The sequence below is a fragment of the Gobio gobio genome (assembly GCF_949357685.1).
Source record: "Gobio gobio genome assembly, chromosome: 9".
Classification (NCBI taxonomy): Eukaryota; Metazoa; Chordata; class Actinopteri; order Cypriniformes; family Gobionidae; genus Gobio; species Gobio gobio.
Genome location: NC_137115.1, coordinates 27,815,792 through 27,839,204, shown reverse-complemented (window position 1 = coordinate 27,839,204; position 23,413 = coordinate 27,815,792). Strand labels below are relative to the sequence as shown.

The 23,413-nt window shown below is 42.0% G+C and overlaps 1 protein-coding gene across 1 annotated transcript; it reads right to left on the bottom strand.

Annotated features, from left to right (window-relative positions):
• Positions 1 to 17,635: 17,635 nt before the first annotated feature.
• Positions 17,636 to 22,597, bottom strand: LOC307131334 (extracellular calcium-sensing receptor-like; the record flags this gene model as incomplete). Its single annotated transcript, XM_079824923.1, has 6 exons — positions 17,636 to 18,549; positions 19,934 to 20,057; positions 20,254 to 20,481; positions 20,618 to 21,430; positions 21,778 to 22,069; positions 22,377 to 22,597. The coding sequence occupies 6 exons, from the start codon at positions 22,595 to 22,597 to the stop codon at positions 17,636 to 17,638; spliced, it is 2,592 nt and encodes an 863-aa protein (XP_079681049.1).
• Between the last annotated feature and the right edge of the window lie 816 nt (positions 22,598 to 23,413).

The following is a 23,413-nucleotide window of genomic DNA, read 5'->3' as shown; positions in this document are numbered from 1 at the left end:
GTGTTTGCATCAGCTTCCTTTTGTATCTTCCGGGTATGCCGTCATCTACTACGTCACGACGCACCATCAGATTGGCTTGATTTCATTCATACTTCAGATGCATAACGCTGTGGGCATTCCCAGAGTGTCGTCACTCGACGACGCAGTGTCTCGTTCCCTTCTCGGGGAACAAGGGTTATAGTCATAACCCGAGACGTTTTTTACTTGGCAAGGCAAATTTGTATAGCACATTTCAACAAGCCAAAAGTGCTTTACATAAAACATAAAATCAACATTGGGTAATGTAAAAAGACAATATAAGAAGACATTTAAAAACACTTTAAAATAGTTCAAAAGAAAATAAAAACATGATAAAACAGGAGAGTAAACGTTACAGTGGAGTGTAAGAAATGTATCATTTTATTCCTTTTTCAGTTAATAAAAGGCAGTGGCAAACAGTAAAGTCTTTAACCTTTATTTTAAATAATTGAGAGTTGCCGCAGAACTGCAGTGTTCTGTGAGTTTGTTCCAGATAAATTGTGCAACAACAAAAAAAAAAAACTGAATTCTAAATGTTTAGTTTTGACTCTGGGGACAGAAAGCAGACCTGTTCCAGATGACCTGAGAGGTTCAAAATGCAGCAAAAGATCAGAAATTTACTTTGGCCTTAAACCATTCAATGCTTTACAAACCAGCAATAGTATTTTAAAATCAATTCTTTGACAGACAGGAAGCCAGTGTAAAAACCTCAGAACTAGAGTGATGTGATCCACTTTCTTGGATTTAAAGACACTAGGTTGATTGAAAATTATCCAGCAATTAATCAACAAAGCACAACAATAAATATACAGAACACTTACATGCACAGTGTAGTACTCATTCATTTCCTGAAAAGGATGATATATTAACCCTTAATCGCCCCTCAAGTAGGGTTTACGTTTGAGTCCCTTGGGGTCAGATAGACCCCAAACTTTTACAGAGCGATTGCATAAGGAAATATAATTTTTTTACATGGAAAACTATATATCATTTTTTTTATTTACTTCTCAACTATACATTTATGCTGTGTTTTTGTGGGTATTTGGTATTTTTTTTACCTATTTACTGCACAAATACTTAACTATGTCATAAATTGGCTCATTAAAAATCCTTTTTTATGAAAAAATCACTTGAATGATGATCTTAAATAAATATAAATAGTTTTTGGACATTGCTCTATGTGTTAGGGATAGAATACCGCCATCTGTAGGTTTGTGGAAAAACTTTAGGAATTATAGTTAAAGAGAAAGAGAGTGCAATGACCACATTATCCTATAGAGGTCCAAGGGAAGTTATGCAAAAGTTAAGCTGCCTTTCATCTTTCTTTTATTTGCCCTTTTCCCTCTCTTTCTCATGATTGTTCCATGTTGCATTTGTGCTCTAGTATTTGTCCTTCATTTATGTATGGATTTTTTTCCGATTTATGCCAGTTATGTTGATTTTATTTGCCAGTTTCTATAAAAATGCTCTCTGTTGCAGTCACACACATGTGTGTGTTTGTGTGTGTGTGTGTGTGTGCGTGTGTGTATGAGACAGAAAGTTCGTTCCACTTTGTGTTTATGCTCTAGGACCAGATCTTGATATAAATGTAGACATTTTCAGATTTATACTGGATTTAGTTGATTTTTTTTTACAAACAAAGTGAAAAAAAAGCATTTTTTACATTTTCCCATTCTTTGCCAAAATCCAAAAAAATGCTCCAGACACCTGTGTTTGTGTTTGTTTGTGTGTGTGTGCGTGTGAGTGAACATGCTTGTTCCATATTGCATTTGTGCTCTAGTATTAGTACTTCATTTATGTATGAAAATCTTTCAGATTTATGCCAGTTTTGTTGATTTTATTTGCCAGTTTCTATAAAAATGCTCTCTGTTGCAGTCACACTCATGTGTGTGTGTGTGTGTGTGTGTGTGTGTGTGTGTGTGTGTGTGTGTGTGTGTGTGTGTGTGTGTGTGTGTGTGTGTGTGTGTGTGTGTGTGTGTGCGTGTGTGCGTGTGTGTATGAGACAGAAAGTTCGTTCTACTTTGTGTTTATGCTCTAGGAGCAGACCTTGATATAAATGTGGAAATTTTCAGATTTATACTGGATTTAGTAAAAAAAAATTGACAAAAAAAGTGAAAAAAATGTATTTTTTACACTTTCCCATTCATTTTCAATGTGGGGTCAATCTGACCCCGAGGGACTTAAACGGTAAAAAATTTTTTACACACCTTTAGAACAACCAAATCAAGCCCAGATTTTTTGTGCATGTTTAGATAGATTATTTAGGAAAAGTCACAGAGTCTCATGGCCCTGAGATGAAGGGAACACTTTTAAAAAATGGAGGAAAAGTCCAGTGGGGTCAGCTGGAGCCCAAGGGACGATTAAGGGTTAATGAACACGAGTTCAAGCGATGTGATCATCAGCATTAGTTTATCTTGAAACAATACAAAATGATGTACATCAACATGTGCACAGAGCATCACAAACTTACATACATGTTTAAGTTACATGCTGGTCATGTAAGCACTCAAATTCCAATCATACCATGGATACATCCAAGTTCGCTCGACTAATCATGACGTCATATACTGTACATACTCAAACTAACAGTGAACCAGCGCTAAATAAACTCGTAACCCAATATTAATGACTAAAGGAAACCATGAAACATACAATCACATTACATAGTCTGTACTCTGTCTCTGTATCACTCGAGCATGCGCGCTAATCGCAACACGTTTGCCAACCATGTGCGCAGCACCGATCGTTAACTCTAAACAGACATAACTCTCTCATATACAATGCATTAGGAAAACAATGCAGTTAACAGTCCTTCCTATAAAAACAATGATGGTGTGCCTTTTATACGTAAGTTACCTGAAAAGGATGATATATTAATGAACACGAGTTCAAGCGATGCGATCATCAGCATTAGTTTATCTTGAATGATGCGCATCGCGAGAACTCCTTCTACAACGGCACACAATGACGCGCACACGCCCGCACAACCAATCACACACATCCATCTTTAAATGATTTGTTCACTTTTAAATAAACTTTTGTGGATAATTTACTCACCCCCATGTCATTCAAGATGTCCATTTCTTTCTTTCTGCAGTCGAAAAGAAATTTAGGTTTTGGATGTCTGGATTTTTCTCCATTTAATGAACTTCATTGGGCCCCAAATGGTTCAAGGTCCAAATTACAGTTTCAGTGCAGCTTCAAAGGGATTTAAACGATACCAGACGATGAATAAGGTTCTTATCTAGCAAAACGATCAGTTTCTGCGAGAAACCAAGCAGTATTTATGCTATTATTTTACCTCTTATCAGACGAACGTGATCATCTCTGAGCTCAGCCATTACTTCTGCTAAGTGATGTCAAAATGTGAGCGTGGTCATAGATATATCGATTGTAGATGCCTAATTCTATTGATCCATACAAGCGCTAATGAGGTATCTACGTATACATCTATGACCACGCTGGTCATAACGGATGGGAGTTGTAATAGATGCTCTCTCACTACAGCTGATTTAACACACACTTTTTGGTTGTGCCCCCGTCTAGATTAATACTGGTCATCGGTTTTTCAAACTTTATCAGAAGTCATAAAAATTCAAATTAAGCCCTGTCCACTGATTGCAATATTTGGTATTCCAAATGAGAGCTTAACTTTAACCCAGGACCAATCTTTTACATCACTTCTTGCCCGTCGTAGAAACTTATTAGTTTGGACATCCGCTACTCCACCAGCAGTGGCCGAATAGATAAGGGATGTTTTATTTTTTCTTAAACTAGAAAAAGTTAAATTTACGTTGAAAGGGTCAGTCCAGAAAATTTACTTAAAATGGCAGTCTTTTGTGACATATTTTGAGAATCTTAAAGAATTGCCTGAAGTATGAGACACCTTTTTATTTTATATTCTACTTTTCTGAGTAGCTTGATCAACAACTGTGAAAATGTAAGTTTAAAGCCTGGCTAACCAACTGCTTTCGAAATGTGGGTATGCAGGTCTGTGCTTGTTTTTTAGTGTGTAAATCCTTGACTCTTTTGAAGAACTGTGTAACAAACGAAGTTGAGGAGGGGGAAGGGGAGAAGGAAAAAGTTGATCTCCCAGAATGTGGTTAAATATAATTATATATAGGGGAGCGCGGGGCACAACCTAACGCTGGGTTAGTTGTAACGTGCATGTTTTAACCCTTTCCACACATGCCAGAATGACGAAACTTAGTGTATTTACTAGTTGCTATTTAAACATTATTTAGAGAAAAAATCACGCCAAAATTAAAAAATCTCTGGAAGATATTACTGAACATGTATTTAACCATAGCAAAAGTACATTTCTTACTTAAGTTTAGTTTTTATCTCTGTTTTTTGTGTTTATTTAAAATAAGACAAATCTTATATTATTTTAATCTTATATCTGTTATTTATCAATTGAGATCGTTCTTTAATGCTGATCTAAACAGCAGAAGAAACGAGTTGTAGTTGTTAATGTTGTTAAGATAAAATGAAACTGGAGAACTGTTTTACTTCCTGTAAAATGTTACATCTTTGATCCTTCAATAAAGAGATTTGTGATGAAAATGGGATAGTAGGGAAGTAGGGATTCACCAAATTGAGTTGGTGTATAGATATTAAATGTGTGAATAATATAGTATCAATATATGTTAAAAGGACGAAATATTCAATAAACTTAACTATTAGCAATAAAAAAATTATTATTGTTTTGGCAGATAATTTAGCTTGCTTTAAAGGAACTGTATGTAAGAAATGTATTTCAATTAATCATAAAATGGCCCTGATATGTCACTAGACATTAAGAAATCATGTTCATTTCAAATACTTATATCACTGACAACGGTTGTCCGGCCAAGATATTGTCATTTTAAAAGTGAAGTTGCAGCCCTCAACTGATGTTGATGTTGACATGTTGTGTTTTGGCCTGAAGCGCCACCCTCCGCCTATCTACCAATCACGAAGTCAGTAGTGTTTCTGCATTCGGGTGGCCAGCTCTGCTCTAGTTACCACAGCTGCAGCTACAAACTTTTTGGATAAACAATGTCTAACTTTACGAAACCTAAACGACCTCGTTATGAATCAGAAAAACGTCGTGACAGTGTCCGAAATAAAAAAAGGATTTGAGATGCCTTTGAAAGATAGAGACGGCTGAAAACGGAGAATAATTTGAAGACTGATGCCAACGTTGCTAATTTTCTCCTGGACAGGTAAGGCTAATCGCCATTAGTACATTTTTGCGATTCATAATTACTTCACAAAACATCGCTCTTGAAGCATAAACATAATTAACAGAAAGAAAAAAAACTTACTGTGTACGACTCGTCACTTGCCATTGAAAGCTCCTTGTAGCAGCCTACGTTCCTGCTGCATCCTGCAGCCTATCTGGCAACCTCGAGTCAGGGGGAGGGGGAGAGGGGATCCACCGCTCTACAGTCATTTGAAAGTGATTGCAGTACCAGTTTTGGCCACAGTCCTACATACAGCTCCTTTAAGTAAAAACTCACTTCATTTTGATTTGAAGTTACAGACATGGCCGATTCGCACGGGATTAAGATCACAGACATTAGCCCTATTCACACGGGATTAGTATTATCTGGGGACCTCTGGTGATTTGTAATAATTGCAGAGAATGTCTGTGATCTTAATCCCGTGCGAATCGGCCATGTCTGTAATATGTAAAGTAAAAATTCCCCCGCAAATTACCTACCATATTTCGCCAAACACCGAGGTCCTGTGATAATATTAGTCCAGTGCGAATCGGCATCTCTGTGATTTGGCCGGGATTAGGCGGATCGTATATAATTTTTGCATGGTTTTTGTTCCTGTGCGCATTTCTATCTTTATCTTTCACGAAGAATGGAGCTTGGCTGCATAAAACGCGCACCGTTATGAATTCCCGTGCGGCCGCGCGGATTATACTTTCACTTTAGAATGAGCACCAATTTGGGAGTAAATTGCTTGAATGGTGTGTTTAATATTATTCTTAATGGAATACACAAAAACAGAACAGTACAATGACAAACCCGCTTAAATGGGCGCTTTTACATTTAGGTTTGAAACTGAATCTTCCGCCGTATATTATTGCTCAGTTCAGTTTTTAATTGTAGCGTCTGTTCTCTAACTGAACTAAATTATTTTTATTAGGCCTACTATAAAACAATCAAAATGATATCGATACGACTGTTTATAATTTCATACAGCTATATCTATAACAAAAAAACATTTACAAGTCATGACATCATATCCGGGATATAAGTCAGTAAATTCGAGTAAAATCACAGGCTTGCTTATCCCGTGCGAATGGGCCACACAAAAATCAGATGTTGGGGAGTAATTTCTAAATCACACGAGGTCCCCAGATAATACTAATCCCGTGCGAATAGAGCTATTCTCTGCAATTATTACAAATCACCAGAGGTCCCCAGATAATACTAATCCCGTGTGAATAGGGCTAAAGCCGCTAAGAGTAACATCAGAGCTCAAAGGTAGGGCATACGCAGCTGCGGGTCAGGATCTTCCTTTTCCCATCTTTACACATGATGGCAGTGTTGCAGGCCTACCTGCTTAAAGACCTAGATGACGGCAAGCATTTGTCCACTGAAGCAGTCACTGAGCTGCCTCGCACCACAGATCTTGCTCTCTGGACCACCAAACAGACAGCTGCCGCAATTGGTCGTGAGATGCTGGCCACCGAGAGACATCTGTGGATCAATCTGGCTGATATCAGGGAGAAAGAGAAACACTCTCTTCTCTATGTGCCAGTCTCAGCCTCTGAGCTCTTCAGCACATCCGTCAAGGCCGCAGTCGAAAAGTTCAGAGAAGTGAGTGCGTGGTCTGCAGCTTATAAATTATGTTTTATTAACAAGGTTCGTGAGGAGCATGTTCAGATAATTGACAGTGGAGAGCACTCAGCCAATAAGAGGTATATATATATATATATATATATATATATATGCAGCAGTCTTACCTCTGTTTGTTGACAGTTTATCAGCAACCCTCCATCACCCCTTCTCCACACTTTTAGTTCTAACTACTTACCTACACGGTACTCTGGGTTCGGGCCAAATTCCGAGCTCGAAGCCTTCCCCCCCGGACAGCACGCCAAATACGCATTTCAATTTACTCTCTATAAATGATATGCAAGTGTGAACACGTGAAATGATTTATACCGCAGCATTACAGGTCTGCACCTCAAACCTCAAGGGATCCTGGGCCATCTGGGTCTGCAGACCACAAACACCACTCAGGCTCCTCTCCCTGTGAGGAGCAATACACAAAAGAGGCACCTGTCAGGAAGGCTGGCATTGTCAAATGTCTGTCCTGCCTTGTTTTGCACATGTGGTGTTTTGGTTTGTATCTGGGCCATGTGCTCTTGTCTTCTGTCTGGACCCCACCCTTCTTGTTATCTCATTATTGTTTAATTAACCCCACCTGTTCCCTCCTGATTCTCACCCTTTATAGTCACCTCGTGTTTGCAGTCTTGTGTCGGATCGTTGTCGTATGTCTCCTGTTTCCCCATTGTGCTTCATGTTCTGTACCAGTTTGTTTTGTATTTCAAGTTTGATTTTTCTCCTTGTGGGTTTTTGTTTTGTTTTGTGTTTATGTTTATTTTGTTAAATAAATCCACCTTCCCTGCAATTAACTTAGTACTCGCTTCCATTTTTTTCCTTTGTGCAACGTGACATAATGACCCCCATACTCATAACTGACCACCTAGAGGACTCAGCAGAGTATGGGGATCTTCCTTTTCCCATCTCCCTGCCCTTCCGATGCACAGATGGCAGCACGACGTAGCAACCTCCTCTCTCTTCGGTAGGAGGGAGCCAGCGTGAGGGAGTTTGCTTACCGGTTCGTCTTTGCAGCGGAAGGGCTCAACACCAGTGAGGCAGAGCGCAAGGACATTTTTAACAACTACCTTAATGAGCCTGTCAGCACCTGGGAGATGGGAATGCTGGGGATACTATCATTTTGGCAGTTTGTGGGGTATGTATACCATCATGGATGGGAGGGTGGTCTTCCACCTCTTGGCCCTCCCCCACTTCTCCTCAGAGACTGCCAGGTCCCCAGTCCTCCAAAGACCCCTTCGGGGGGAGGGAGGAGGAAGAACGGGGTCGCCATATCTGCCACCTACCCGGAGGTGGTTAAAGGGGCAGCAGCTTCCCCTGAAGTGGTTGACTCCATATCGCCTCGCCCTCGTAGGCGCAGGAAAGGGAGTTCCAGTTCTGGTGGTCCCAGTTCAGGTGGTCCCAGTTCCGGTGATCCCGAAACGGAGGAGTAGAAGAGAGGCTCCATCTGTTACAGTTCCGGTGGTCCCGAGTCCGGTGGTCCCAGTTCCGGTGATCCCAAAACGGAGGAGGAGAAGAGAGGCTCCATCTGTGACAGTTCCGGTGGTCCCGAGTCCGGTGGTCCCAGTTCCGGTGATCCCAGTTCCGATGGTCCCGAGTCCGGTGGTCCCGAATCTGGTGGTCCCAGGTCCGGTGGTCCCAGTTCCGGTGGTCCCAGTTCCAGTGGTCCCGAGTCCGGTGGTCCCAGTTCTGGTGGTCCCGAGTCCGGAGGTCCCGAGTCCTGACACGGCCAGGAGGGCTGAGCTGGGGGTTTTTTCGGAGAGGGCTCAGTTCCATGCACAGAGTCCAGAGAGGGCTCCGTTCCGTGCACCGAGTCCAGAGAGGGCTCTGTCCCGTGGACAGAGTCCAGAGAGTGCTCCGTTGCGTGCACCAAGTCCAGAGAGAGCTTCGTCCCGAGCACAGAGTCCGGAGAGAGCTCCGCTTCCTGTGTCGAGTCCAGAGACTGCTCTGCCCCGTGCACCGAGTCCAGAGAGAACTTTGTCCTGAGCACAGAGTCCAGAGAGAGCTCCGCTTCCCGTGTCGAGTCCAGAGAGAACTTGGCCACCTGAACTGTGTGGGCCGCCCTGGCCTCCTAAACTTTGTGGGCCGCCTTGGCCTCCTGAACTGTGTGGGCCGCCCTGGCCTCCTGAACTGTGTTGGCCGCCCTGGCCTCCTGAACTTTGTGGGCCGCCCGGGTCTCCTGAACTGTATGGGCTGCCCTGGCCTCATGAACTTTCTGTCTCCCCCTGGTCTGTCCCTCCCGTCCCGCCCTGGTCAGTTCCTCCCTGGTCTGTCCCTCCCGTCCTGCCCTGGTCTGCGGGGGGGAGGGGTGGGGGTTGGGTCTGTCACATGTCTGTCCTGTCTTGTTTTGCACATGTGTTTTGTTTTTTTATCTGGGCCATGTGCTCTTGTCTCCTGTCTGGACCCCACCCTTCTTGTTATCTCATTATTGTTTAAGTAACCCCACCTGTTCCCTGATTATCACCCTTTATAGTCTTCTCGTGTTTGCAGTCTTGTGTTGGATCGTTGTCGTATCTCTCCTGTTTCCCCGTTGTGCTTCATGTTCTGTTCCAGTTGGTTTTGTATTTCAAGTTTGATTTTCCTTTTTTGATTTGTTTATGTTTATTTTGTTAAATAAATCCACCTTCCTCACATACCATTTTTTTCATTTGCGCAACGTGACAGGAATTACCAGACCTGTGAGCTCTGCCCTTGGGATGGACACTGTATGCTCGCCCCAGCAAGGAAGAATTTGTGCAGTTTTTTTCTTGCATCTTGGATGTAATTGCAAGTTTCAACTAGAAACAGAACATCTCAGGTTATGCATGTAAACATGGTTCCCTGAGAAGGGGAACGAGATACTGTGTCTCGCTGCCATGCTTCAGACATACCTGGTCACGTCTCCTTCAGACAAAAATGCTGGTTACGTGTAGTCTAGGTACCCTTTTACACTCATGGTGACACTAGAGTGACATCACAGGCTGTTGCAGGCCAATGTCATTGTCACGCTTGATACACATACTTCAGACATCGTTTTGCTGGAGGCATTCCCCAAAGTGTCTTTGGATGCAGGGTCTCATTCTCCTTGTCAGGGAACCATGGTTATGTGCATAGCCTGAGACGTTTTCTCTGTGTCATTATGATCCTTGGTTTATTCAGATTTTTACAATCTCATTTGTCATTTTTCATCATTTTGCCTGTCTGCCATAATGAATTAAATTAAAACACTTTTTTTTTAACTACTCCTAAACATTTGTCCGAAATCTAATCAGATGATCTTTGGACCGAGTTGCAAAGAAATTACCAAACGGATGTTTGATATTTGCAATATTTCACAAGAAATACCTCTCCAAAATTGACTGTGCCTGTGTTTGTTGTTGTATTTTAGTTTGCTTAGCATGCTAATTGGTTTTCATGTTAACCAGTTGCCATTCTTTTCAATGTGGCTCTTCAGCGATCAGGTTAACCATAAGCTATGTTAGAAGTTAAGTTAGCTTAGCATGTTATTCAGTTAATTCAGTTTTGAGTTGATTTGAGTTCACTTGAACTATTGAACCTCAGAAGCTGGGTGAGTCCCTGTTTTCAGAATGGTGTGTGGGGATAAGTGACAAGCCCCTGACATTGATTGTGGGTTTGATTCATGTGTGGTAAAATTGTGTGTAACGTTGTGTCATTACAATTCCTTTATTATCTGTGTATAAGCATTGTATTAATTTTTCTTTCTCTTGGATTAGAAATAAATGTGTTTTTGTTCAGTAGCCGCGTTTCCATTACCCTTCAAATTGCGCAAATTGAAATTGAAAATACGCCCAATGGAAACGCGTCAATTTCGCAAAAAATCCCATATATCGCAAAAAAGTTTTTACGCTCGCATGAGGTGGTTTTTTTTGAGGCAATTCGAAAAAGGAAATTTCCACTCAAGTATGTCTAATAACGAGATCTTATGTCGTTAAAACAACATATATTTTCTCCTAATAAGGAAAGTGGCGTAACTTTATAATGACAGACCCGGTGCAACCACAAATATCATAACTATCTATAGGCCTACTGTAATTAAGACATATATTCAAGAAATTTATTAAAACAGAAAGACGCTATAGTTTCAGCCTTGCTCAAAGACTGAGGAAACAGGCCAGTTACGCATGTCAATCCATTCCCGACGATCTTGGTTTGCTTCTTATTTATTAAATATACAGCCAAATAGTTGATTAAACATTGATCAAAATTAAAATACAATTTATACAAAACGGCTCGGGTTATGTATATAACCCTTGTTCCCTGAGAAAGGGAACGAGCACTGCATCGGAACGACGAATTTGGGGACACTCCCTAAGCAACAGCGTGTCTGAAGTATGAATGAAATCAAGCCAATCCTGATTGGTGTTGCGTCATGACGTAACTATGACGGCGTACCCGGAAGGTACATAAGGGGAGCCTGGGCATAGTAATGGCAGTTATCGCAATGAAGCATGTGTCCAGGCGTGCCGAGGTGTGGCGACGGGATGCAGTGCTCGTTCCCTTTCTCAGGGAACAAGGGTTATATACATAACCCGAGCCGTTCCCTTTCGAGGGAACTCGCACTGCATCGGAACGACGAATTTGGGGAACGAGTACCCACTAGGCCACACCGAGGATAGCTCCAGTCCTAGTGTGAAGCCGGAGACCGGGCACAGCTAGGACTGGAGCACCCTAGCACCAGGCGTCGCAGGGAGGTGCAAGCTATAGACAGCTGTACAGATCTCCTGTGCAGACTTCACTAAATATACATTATAAGAGCTCTGACCGGCAGAGCAGGTGAAGTCTCCCTTCTTCCGCCGTCATGTGACGCGGAGGATGAAATGCCTGAAGAACCAAAGGCCTGACCACGCTTGATGGCACCTTGGGCACATAACCGGCCCTAGGGTGTAAGATGACCTTCACTTCGCCAGGGGCAAACTCCAAGCAAGTCGGCGTAAGCGCCAAGGCCTGAAGGTCCCCCACTCTCCTCAGAGAAGTGATGGCTAAGAGAAAGGCCATCTTAAGGGTCAAGCTCTTTGGGTCTGCTGACTCTAGTGGCTCGAAGGGGGCCTCAGCCAATCCCTCGAGAACCACTGCCAGGTCCCAGGTTGGGACTCTGGAACAAGCCGCAGGCCTCATCCTCCGAGCCCCACGGAGGAACCGTACAACCAACTGGTGCCTACGCAAAGACCCATCACCCAACGGTGTGTGGAAAGCCCAAATGGCAGCCACGTACACCTTGAGTGTGGACGGGGTAAGCCCTGCAGAGAAACAATCTTGGAGGAACTCCAGCACTGAAGCCACTGGGCAGTTAACTGGGTCCACCTCACGCTCTCTACACCAAGTGGAAGATACATTCCACTTGAGGCTGTACAGTCTCCTTGTAGACGGAGCCCTGGAACTGAGCATGGTCTCAACCACATCCGCCGGCAGGCCAGCCTCTAGGTATCTGGCCCCCTCAGGGACCCCGACGGACCCGCTCCAGGACTCCCGGGAGCAGAGCGATCGGGGGAAAAGCGTACAGACGCAGCCTCGGCCACGTCTGCACCATGGCATCCAGCCCCAGTGGGGCCGGATGCGTGAGAGAAAACCACAGTGGACAGTGGGTCGTCCCTCGAGATGCGAATAAATCCACTTCCACTGGGCCGAACCTCTCGCACATGGCCTCCACCACCTCAGGGTGGAGTCGCCATTCCCCGGCCTGATTTTGGACCCCCGGGACATACATTGCCCTGATGGACAACAGTTTCCCTTGGGACCACAGGAGGATGTGATGCGCCAGTCTGTATAGAGGGCGCGACCTCAACCCCCCTGATGCCGTGCCCCAACCAGTGAGGGAGGCGTCTGTTGAAACGGATTTTCCGGCAACAGGACGCTCCCAACACTGGCACCTGGGACAGAAACCAAAGTTTCTTCCATATGACTAGGGAACGAAGGCCACTGCGCGTTACCCTGATCATACAGAATGGATTTCCCCTCAAGGAAAGCCACCTGGTTTACTTCCGTATTAGGGCATGGTGGCCGCGGAGGTCCGGGAAAAAGCTCCTCAGAGCTTTGTAGACTGCCAGCATTTCCAGGCAAAAGATGTGCCAGGAGAAATGCTGGGTCTCCCACAGACCTCTCGCAAGGCGGCCGCCATGACCACGTCCCAGCCAGTGAGGGAGGCGTCTGTTGAAACGGATTCCCGGCAACAGGACGCTCCCATAACTGGCCCCTGGGACAGAAACCAAGGCTACTTCCATATGACTAGGTAACGAAGGCCACTGCGCGTTACCCTGATCATACAGAATGGATTTCCCCTTAAGGAAAGCCACCTGGTTTACTTCCGTATCAGGACACGGTGGCCGCGGAGGTCCAGGAAAAAGCTCCTCAGAGCTTTGTAGACCGCCAGCATTTCCAGGCAGTAGATGTGCCAGGAGAAATGCCGGGTCTCCCACAGACCTCTCGCAAGCGACTGCCATGACCACGTCCCAGCCAGTGAGGGAGGTGTCTGTTGAAACGGAATCCCGGCAACAGGACGCTCCCAACACTGGCCCTTGGGACAGAAACCAAGGTTCTTCCATATGACTAGGGAACGAAGGCATCTGCGCGTTACCCTGATCATACAGAATGGTTTTCCCCTCGAGGAAAACCCCTTGATTCCCAGCCATCACTGTAAGGATCTCATGCAGCAGGCCAAGAGATATTCTGTTGGACACAGCCGCAATGAGCCCCAGCAGTCCTTAAACTGCTTCACAGTGATGCTGTGGCCTAGCTTCCTTCTAGAGACCACCGCCCGTATGGACTCGATACGTGCGGGAGACAATTGTGCCCCCAACGTAGAGAATCCCATACGACTCCCAGGAACACAGTTCTCTGAGAAGGCGTCAACACGCTACTGCGTGTAGAGTCTCAAAGGGCTAGGCCGCCTGGAAGAACCCGATATTGGTACGCTTTGCCCCCAAAAAGCGAACCTCAGGAACTTCCTGTGACACAGAAGGATGGATACAGGGAAGTATGCGTCCTCTTCAGACCCATCGTGACAGACCAGTCCTCAAAGTGGATCTGAATCACAATGGAGGAATTGCTAAGCATCTTGAATCTGAATCTCCTCAGAGAACGATTCAAGTACCTCAGGTCTAAAGTTGGACGCAACTCGCCATCCCTCTTAGGAACTATGAAGTACCGGCTGTAGAATCCGGACTCCCTGTCTGCCAGAGGGACCCGTTCTATGGCCTCCTTGGCTAACAGGGCTGTACTTCTTGTTCCATAACCCGAACCTGCCCTGGGCTGACCACTGTCCGGACCACCCCGTTGAACTTCGGGGGAGGAGAACCGAACTGAAGCCTGTAACCCAGCTCTACAGTCTGCAGGACCCACGTAGACACACTCGGAAGGCATGACCATGCGCCGAGATAATCTACTAAGGGAACCAGCCTCTCGAGCTAACCAGCAGGGAGCAGTCGAGAACGATTTTCGGTTGGCGCACACGTTCACTGCCCAGTCGCAAGTCCTACTGGAGGCGACGACGGCGGCGTGCGTGCGCGGGAAATCAGTGAGGCCTGAAGCGTCTTTGACGGCGGGAACACAGCACTGATTTCCCGAGAACTCCTGGGGGAAAACGACCTCGGTCGCCCTTGCCTAAACCCGATGTGTCCCGCAGGCCACAAGGCGGCGAGAACGACATCACTTCAGGAGGGCTCCATCTTAGATGAATATCCAGTTCACAAGTTAAACACGCTTGGGTGACAGAATTAAAGTATCCAATTTATCAAAGTCGGATAACACGACACTCAATTCCTCGGAATGAAATGCCATCATAATCACCAACCCCGTGCCAACTGATCTGAATGACAGGCTGAATAAAAATACATCTAACTCCTCAAAGTCAGATAATATTTTAATTTAATTCCTCAGAATTAAATGCAGCCACAATAAGGTGACACAAAGTCTGAATGATAGGCTGAATATCTAACTCCTCAAAGTCAGATTATATTTTATTTAATTCCTCAGAATTAAATGTGGCCGTAATCATCAGACGAACTGTTTATTTGTATTTATAAGGACTCATAAACCCCGCGTTGCCTCAGCAACGTGGTTCAAGCCGTCATAATACAATTGGCTTTCATCCCTCGAGAAAAAAGCCAAACAGTTTCAAACAATACGGTGAAACATGGTCTGAATGACAGGCTGAATATCTAACTCCTCAGAGTCAGCTCATATTTCGTTTAAATCCTCAGATTTAAAATCAGCCATCATCAGACGATACTGTTTTATCGTACTATACGGACTCGTAACCCACACGTTGCCTCAGCAACGTGGCTCAAGCCATTAAGCCAACCAGTATCTCATGCACACCGATCGCGTGTGTTCACTTTAATTGCATAAATAAGGAGTGCTAATGACTTTGACTGCCTCGATGCTGAGCACGTATAATTCCTCAGAAACAGACCGCTGAAGCATCGGGTCCTCCGCCCCGGGGGAAGAAGCCGCAGCGCGGGCTTCCACATGGGGAAGGAGAACATCTGAACTGTCAGACAAAGACTGGAAAGATGCCTCAGCAGTCCCAAGTCCCGCTGACAGTCCATCCGTAAGCCCCATGACCGGCCTCGCCGCACCGCCTCGGTGGATGCGGGACCGATCCACAGGGCTCACGAGGCTGGCCGGTCTCACCGAACACGGCCAGCCGAGAGCGGAGAAGCCTGAGTGTCAGCTTTCATATAATGCTCGTAAGCGGCTCCCTCGAGAGCCGCCCGAGTATGCTGAACACCCAGACACTGCACACACAGCAGGTGTGCATCCAAGCCCGACATGTAACGGGGACACGGATGCACACACTGCTTAAACTCTCTCACTTTCCAGTCGCCATTTCACACACACTTTAACTTTTTGACAAACAACAATAAATAGACAGACAGATTTCACACAGAGCGCTATGCTGAAGAGCGATAACTGGCATTACTATGCCCAGGCTCCCCTTATGTACCTTCCGGGTACGCCGTCATAGTTACGTCATGACGCAACACCAATCAGGATTGGCTTGATTTCATTCATACTTCAGACACGCTGTTGCTTAGGGAGTGTCCCCAAATTCGTCGTTCCGATGCAGTGCGAGTTCCCTCGAAAGGGAACTAAATTAATTTTAAAGAAAGACTTCCTAGAAAACACAATTCAATGAAGTGCTCAAAATCCATGTCTCCAGACATATGCGCATCTGATTATGTGCCTTACTCATGCTGCTCACTTTTCATAATCAACTTATGAAATTAAAAGATTATAATATTTGGTTACACTTTATTTCAATAGTCCACTTTAAACATTCTACTAACTATAAGTAACTTTGCAACTACATGTCAACTAACTGTCATTAAAGTATTAGTTGACTGTCAGTAGACTGGTAGGTTATGGTTAGGTGTTAGGGTTCAGGTTAGTAGAACAAGTTGAATTGTAGTTGCCAAGTTACTTATAGTCAGTAGAATGTCTGTTGGGGGACCAACAAAATAAAGTTTTAGTAAATATTAAGCAGACAGTCTACAAATACTCTAATGACAGTTAGTTGACATGTAGTTGCAAAGTTACTTATAGTTAGTAGAATGTCTAAAGTGGACTATCAAAATAAAGTGTTACCTAATATTTAGACATAGCTTCCTTTAACCCTCTGTCCGACGAAGTCATCGGCGCCTTTTGATGGATTTTTTCCTTATTCCAGCGGAAACAACTCACAATACTCCGTCATTTTTAGCCATACAGATAAGTGCAAGACATAATTATAAACAGTAAACTGTCTACTTTTATTTGTGTACACTCACAATAACAGCAAAGGCCGTGGACTCAGGGAACGGATTATTTTGCACTCCACTCCAAACGCTGTCTTCATTTCAAAAATATATTTTGTTTATTAAACGCAAAGTTTTTCATTTCAAAAGCACTTCTAAATTCAGTTTATATTTCCAACAGACAAAATTACAAGCCAAAATAACAAAGTGGTAAAAAAACCCTTTGAGTTACCACCATGCAAATTCAAACTTTTCGCTCGTATAATGTATGTGGTAATGCGTCACACCTGGCGTATGTAAAAGTCGATCATTCTTTACAGATGATGGTATGTTTGGACAGAAGACGAGTTACAATTTATCATAACACCTCATATGTGCCGCTCAAGTATAAGGGGCTTTCCTTGCCATCAGTGCTTGGATAACACACACGTCTCTTACCATTAAAAATAATTGCGTGCGGTGGCTGGGATATACATAAACCTAACAACATACGTAGCATGATTTTTGGAATGATTAATAACGAGAGGAAAAAAAATTTTTTAGTCGCATAACATCAGTTAATGGAACGCTGTCATTTCGCAATATTTTTGTATCGACTTTTAGAAAATATCACAAAAGTTTTGGGCAAATCTGTAATGGAAACGTGGCTAGTGTGTTCATTTTCATCTGAACTTCTGTTCATATTGAGTTCATTATCACCTGTACTTCTGAGCCCATCTGTTCATGTACATTCTATTTATTTCTTCTCTTTGTTTTCTTCTGGCTCTTTACTGCTGTTTCTGCCCCTTCTGGGCCAGGCCCCATTTTGCTGCTTGCATCTATATTTATAATTGAAGTTAATGTAGTACCAACGACACATTTAAAGTAAAAAAAAAAAACAAAGAAACAATGTTTTTTCCTGGAGTCACCCAAAGCAGTTCCACACGATGTTTCATGTAAGAGTTCTTCAGGAAACCTGGGTGGTACCTTTAATAGTGTCTTTGTGTTACACTGTAAAAATTAAACAGTCACGCATCAGTCTAAGATTTTCACAAACCACATCTATTTATTTTGTGTACCTCTTCCCATGATTGCTTTTTTAGTGTTTCTTTCTGGGTGTAATATAATGATGTAGCACTTTGGGGCAAATATGGCCATCAGTAAACCAAAACTAGAAGCCAGGATGGCAAATATCTCCACAGCCACTGCATATTTCCCTGGTGAGCTCACATATGCAGGAACAAATGCAATCCACACAGCACAGAAGATCAACATGCTGAAAGTGATGAACTTTGCTTCATTAAAATTATCTGGAAGGTTTCTTGCCAGGAAAGCTAAAAGGAAGCTCACTGCTGCCAATAGTCCAATGTATCCCAGCAGTAGAGAAAAACCAGCCACTGAGCCAATAGCACATTCATATACTATTATAGACCTAATATACTGGCTGTTTTTATGGGGTGTTGGAGAGGCAGTTGATAGCCAGACTGCACATATCACTACCTGGAGGGCTGTTAGGACCAGGACAGTTCCTCTTTGTTGAGCTGATCCAAACCATTTTATGGCACTTTTAACTTCTGGTCGAGAGGACTTGAACACAGCTATTACCACCATAGTCTTGACCAGGATGCTGGAGATGCACAGGACAAAACTGATGCCAAACACAGCATGTCTTAACTGACATGTCCACAACTGTGGCCGGCCAATGAACAGTAGCACACACAGAAAACACAGTTTAAGTGACAACAGTAGCAAAAAGCTGAGCTCTGAATTGTTTGAACGTACTACAGGAGTTTTGCGGTAATGAGCAAAGATGAATATCACAAGAGCACAGATACAGGTTCCAAGCAGGGCCGCAGTGGTCAGAGAGATACCCAGAGGATCCTCATACGATAGAAACTGCACTTCCTTGGGGATGCAATGATCTTTTTCTGGGTTGGACCAGAAATCATTTGGACATGTTATGCACTCAGTGGCATCTGTAAATGTGAAAGTAAGAAATAATTAAACAAATAAGAGAAAAACCAAAAGGAAATATTGTTTAATGGTTATAATAATAAAAATAAAAACTATTAAAGTTTTAGGTAGCACTTTCTATAAAGCCTGAATTTATAATGGATTAAAAGGGTATGCTCAATGCATTAAAATACATGCTTAATGCCATACGCACAGTTACAATACATAATAATACCTACCTATTTGTAGTAATAACTTTTAAGAGTACAATGAATAATCGTCTCATGAATAATCGTAACAACAGTAATAATACTTACCTACTTATTAGATTTGTGAAGCCTTGTAAGCCTTGGGTATTCTTAGTGCATTATAATGTACGCATAATGCCAGATAAACAACCTTATAATGTGTTTTGTCATCTCATGAAAAATCTTAACAGTTATAATACTTACCTTTTTTGTGATTATAACTATTAAGAGTATATAGAAGATTTATAACAAAATTAAGATAAAGGTATAGTTCAACCAAAATATTCATAATTTACACAACATCAAGTTCCAAACCTGTACAAATGTATTTCTTCTGCTGAACACAAAAGAAGTATTTTGAAGAATATGGGTAACAAAACAGTTGATGGACCCAATTGACTTCCATAGTAGGGAAAAAAAACTGTTTACTTAAGATCTTTACAGTATCATCATACTACATCTTATGAGTGGTCTTTTACTTCTTAAAGTAAATTGACAAAAACAAAGTCTTCTTTTTAAATTTCTAAAAAGCTGTCATAATTTTTATAAGTGGTCTTTGTCTGCTTTAAGTAACGTAACAAAAGTTGAATCTTCTTTTAAACGGCCATGAGATATCATGAAGTGGTTATAAGACATTTCCCTTAAGGTAAAATCAAAGTTAAAATCAAAGGAACAATACATTCACAATGTAAATCATGTTTTATTAATTAAAACCGATACAATTACAAGGCTTCACCAAATCTAACAAGTAGGTAAGTATTATTACCGTTGTTACTATTATTCATGAGATGATACACGTCATTATAAGGTTTCTTATTAGGCATTAGGCATAATGCATGCATTAAGAATTCCCTTATGATGCATTATACATACAGGCCTTATCTGGTGTTATAATGCTTTGAACTCTTAAAAGTTATAACCACAAATAGCTAAGTATTATAATGTATTGTAACTATTGTTATGATTATTTATCAGAAGATACAACACATTATAAAGTTGTTTATAAGGCATTATGCATGTATTATAACACATTAAGAATACCCTTATAATGCATTATAAATAAAGGCTTCATAGAAAGTGTAACCATGTTTTATTTTTAACTACACCTTTTTTTTCTCAATGATTGTACTTTCCAGTGATACCTCTTAATATTTCTCACCTGTTGTATTAGAAATCTCTCCATCAGCACATGGCATGCAGTCAAAACAACAAACAGGAAGGCCCTTCTTTGTGGCTCGTCTGGTTCCGGGAGGGCAGCTCTCACTGCACACAGACCGTGGGGGCTGAAAGAGACATCATTTGTTGTTATTCAGGTAAGCACTGATATGTCTCTGTTGTGTTTGTATAATATGATGGTCTTGGGAATACATTGTAAATTTCTTTATTTAATTATACTGCGTTTTGGTATTATTGTTTTGTTTTAAATATTTAAACATTCATTTGCACAAATTATGATATTTAAAATACAATGAAAATTACTTTGTTGGTCTCATAGTTCCAGTATATTGCATCCTCATCCAGTGTCAACACTTTCCCTGATGTTGCCCCTTCATTTACCACACCAACTGTACGGACAATTACTGCTCCATCAGAGCTCGGCTGCCAGTTTAACACATCATAGATGGCCAGAGCATCTCCATTCTTATCAAATGAAACCTGATCCCCAAAGCCTGTGGTAAAGTTCACTCTCTGGAGGTAGTGTACCAGCTGTACAGTTTGAAGACAGGACATGTGTTATATGTTTATCTGATATAATTAATACAGTGCTCATCATATTTTGCTTTTCCACAGTCAGCTCATTTATATGGCCGGAGAGAATTTGCACTATATATTTGAGTCTTACCTGCCAGGGTTTCAGGTTGGATATGTCAGAACAGCTATTCCCACTAAATGGTCCTCTCCCCTCCTCACACTGCATCAGATCATGAACAGCATGTGCAAAGGCATAAACTGCCTTATAGACATTGTAAGAGGCCCTAAGTTCTGACACATCAGTATATGGTGTGTCTGTGCTGCTTAGATCCTCTTGCCCTGAACATTTTTTTTCTCCCTCTCTGTCTCCAGTGTCAAAATTACACCCAAACATGTTCTCCCAGAAGATTCTCACCATATTGTTTTGTGAGTTGTTGTCAGGACGAAGGCGTAGCAGGAAGTTACTAAGCCCCTGTATCTCTCCTCGTCGGATGGCAATACCCAGTGTACCCCCCAATACAGACTCAAGTCGTGGAGCAAGAAGCACAGGTGAGGTGGCCCAAGCCTCACTAGCAATCCACTGCCTGCCCGTAACATTTTTTAACACCATCTCATCAACCACGGGCAACAAATAGCTTGAAGTGGAAAATACAACCACCACTTTTGCTGTAGAGCCAAGAATAATTCCAACTATGCGTTGTATTTCCTTCTGGTTGTTATCATTGGGCAGTATCTCAGAGAAAGCCACACACCCTCCAAACTCCTGCACATCCTGGTGGAAGGATTGAGCGGCATTGATGCCATAATCATCATCACTATAGAGGAGACCAACCCAGGTCCATCCAAAATGCCTCAAGATCTGGACCATAGCCCGCACCTGGAAGGCATCACTGGGGATTGTTCTAAAGAAAGAGGGGTACTTTTTTCTGTCACTCAAACAGGAGCAGGTGGCATAGTAGCTAACCTTATTATGAGAGATTGAGAGCAGAGATAGAGAGAGAGAAAAATATGAAAACATGTTGTCAGAGCTAAAGTCATTGTGTTCAAAAATAGATATGTTTTTTTGGAAGAAAAATATATATGATATATGATATATGCACACAATGTTTTGCCATTAATATTGAAAATGTGATTATGGCATATTAGATAACCAAACAATGTCATCAAAACACATTAGAGAAGGGTTGCAGAAGAGACTGATAAACATACAGTGATGTGCAAATATGTCCTTTTTAATGTATTTAGAAATTATAGAATTTCCTCAAGAATCTTTTTTTTTTCACAGAAAAAGGGTAAAAATATATCCCTTACCATAGGCAGTCGAAACAGCCCCAGGACACTGGAAATTGCAATAGAATGAGTAGAACCTGGATCACCTATGATTCCAATCACCGGTGGAGGGCCTTTGCAGTTGAGGTCAGAGAGGGTCTCCTCTGTCCCACTAACCAGAGCTGTGGCACCACGGAATGCCACTCCAAGCCTTAAACAGTTGTCATAGATCTGGTAACCAAGCGTGATGTTAGGAAGCAGGTTGGGTTTGTTATTTATCTCATTGATGGCAAAAACCATTGTTAGTGCTTGCTGGAAGCTTGTCATATAGAAGCTGGAGAAGATGATACAAATTAAATTAGATCATTAACTTCAGTAATACTAACTTAACTAGTAAAAATTAAGTTGAATTAAACTGAATTCCATAACAATTTCTGTAAGATCAGATTTTGGATTTCTAAATTTAAATTTTTCAGTTCAATATGCAGTGAATAATTTCAGTCCTGTAACCAGTCTTGTAATACGATATCAGTTTCTTAGACTAAATCATAATTTACAATGTATATGTAGTCATACAAATAGCATTCCATTTTCCAATTATTGTCTTTAAGTGTTCTTCAGTTGGTGTGGTCCTGACTCACAGCTCACAGTGTGGTAGTTTTGGCTCTGTTCTGAAGCTCAGCTCTGTGAATGCTTTGAGGTACTGAACCTCAAACAGACCACCAATGAGAAGGTCTCCTTCTTGGTACATCCCATTTAGCCTGAAGTGTCCCTGGAGCTGACACGTACCTGAGCTGGGCATCATGGCTACAGAGATATAGCTACAAGACAGCAGCAAACAAATATGCAGAATTAACCACATCCCTCACCCTTTATCTTGCTATGTCACTCTTTCCTCAGCTCACTGATTTATCATGAAGATTGTGTGTGACACTTTTTTATATAGCAGGCGGTACCACTGGAAATGAGGACGTCATTTTTGCCATTTTGGGGCCCTCAACCAAGTATTACAATAATAAAAAAATAAAAAATAAATAAAAAAACAATACAAAAAATGTTTGTATGTATCAAAGACAACATTTGGCTCCTTTACACCAACACATAAAAACGTCTTTAAATTAATAATCACAAAACATGATTAACAATTACACAACTAGATTTATATTCACAAAATTGCATTCACAAGTGAAAAAAAACAAAAAAAACAACAAATACACAAGCGTATTCACAAATATTTTGTACATTTAAAGTTTCAAAATTATTTTATTCAATTATATTTGTGAGTCTTTGCAATTGTGAATCTTGGTTCGGAAAAATGAATTAGTTTATGAATTTGTGAATCTTGGTTCGGAAAAATGAATTAGTTTATGAATTTGTGAATCACATTTTGTTAACCCTTGTGTTATGTTGCGGGTCAATTTGACCCGTTTTGATTTTTAAGTTGTCAGAAATATCAGTTAACCTATGTTTTTTTTCTTAAAATTTTGTGACTTTTTCTCATTTAGGGTCATGAACATGCATGCAAAGTTTCAACACGCTGATGTGTTTTGACATATACACACACATTTACTGTTACGTTCGTGGTGTTCACGGGTCAATTTGACCCGCATATTTTAATGTTCTAAGGCAATTGTAGAGACCCAAAATAATAACATTTCTTGGTTATAGTTTGTTATTT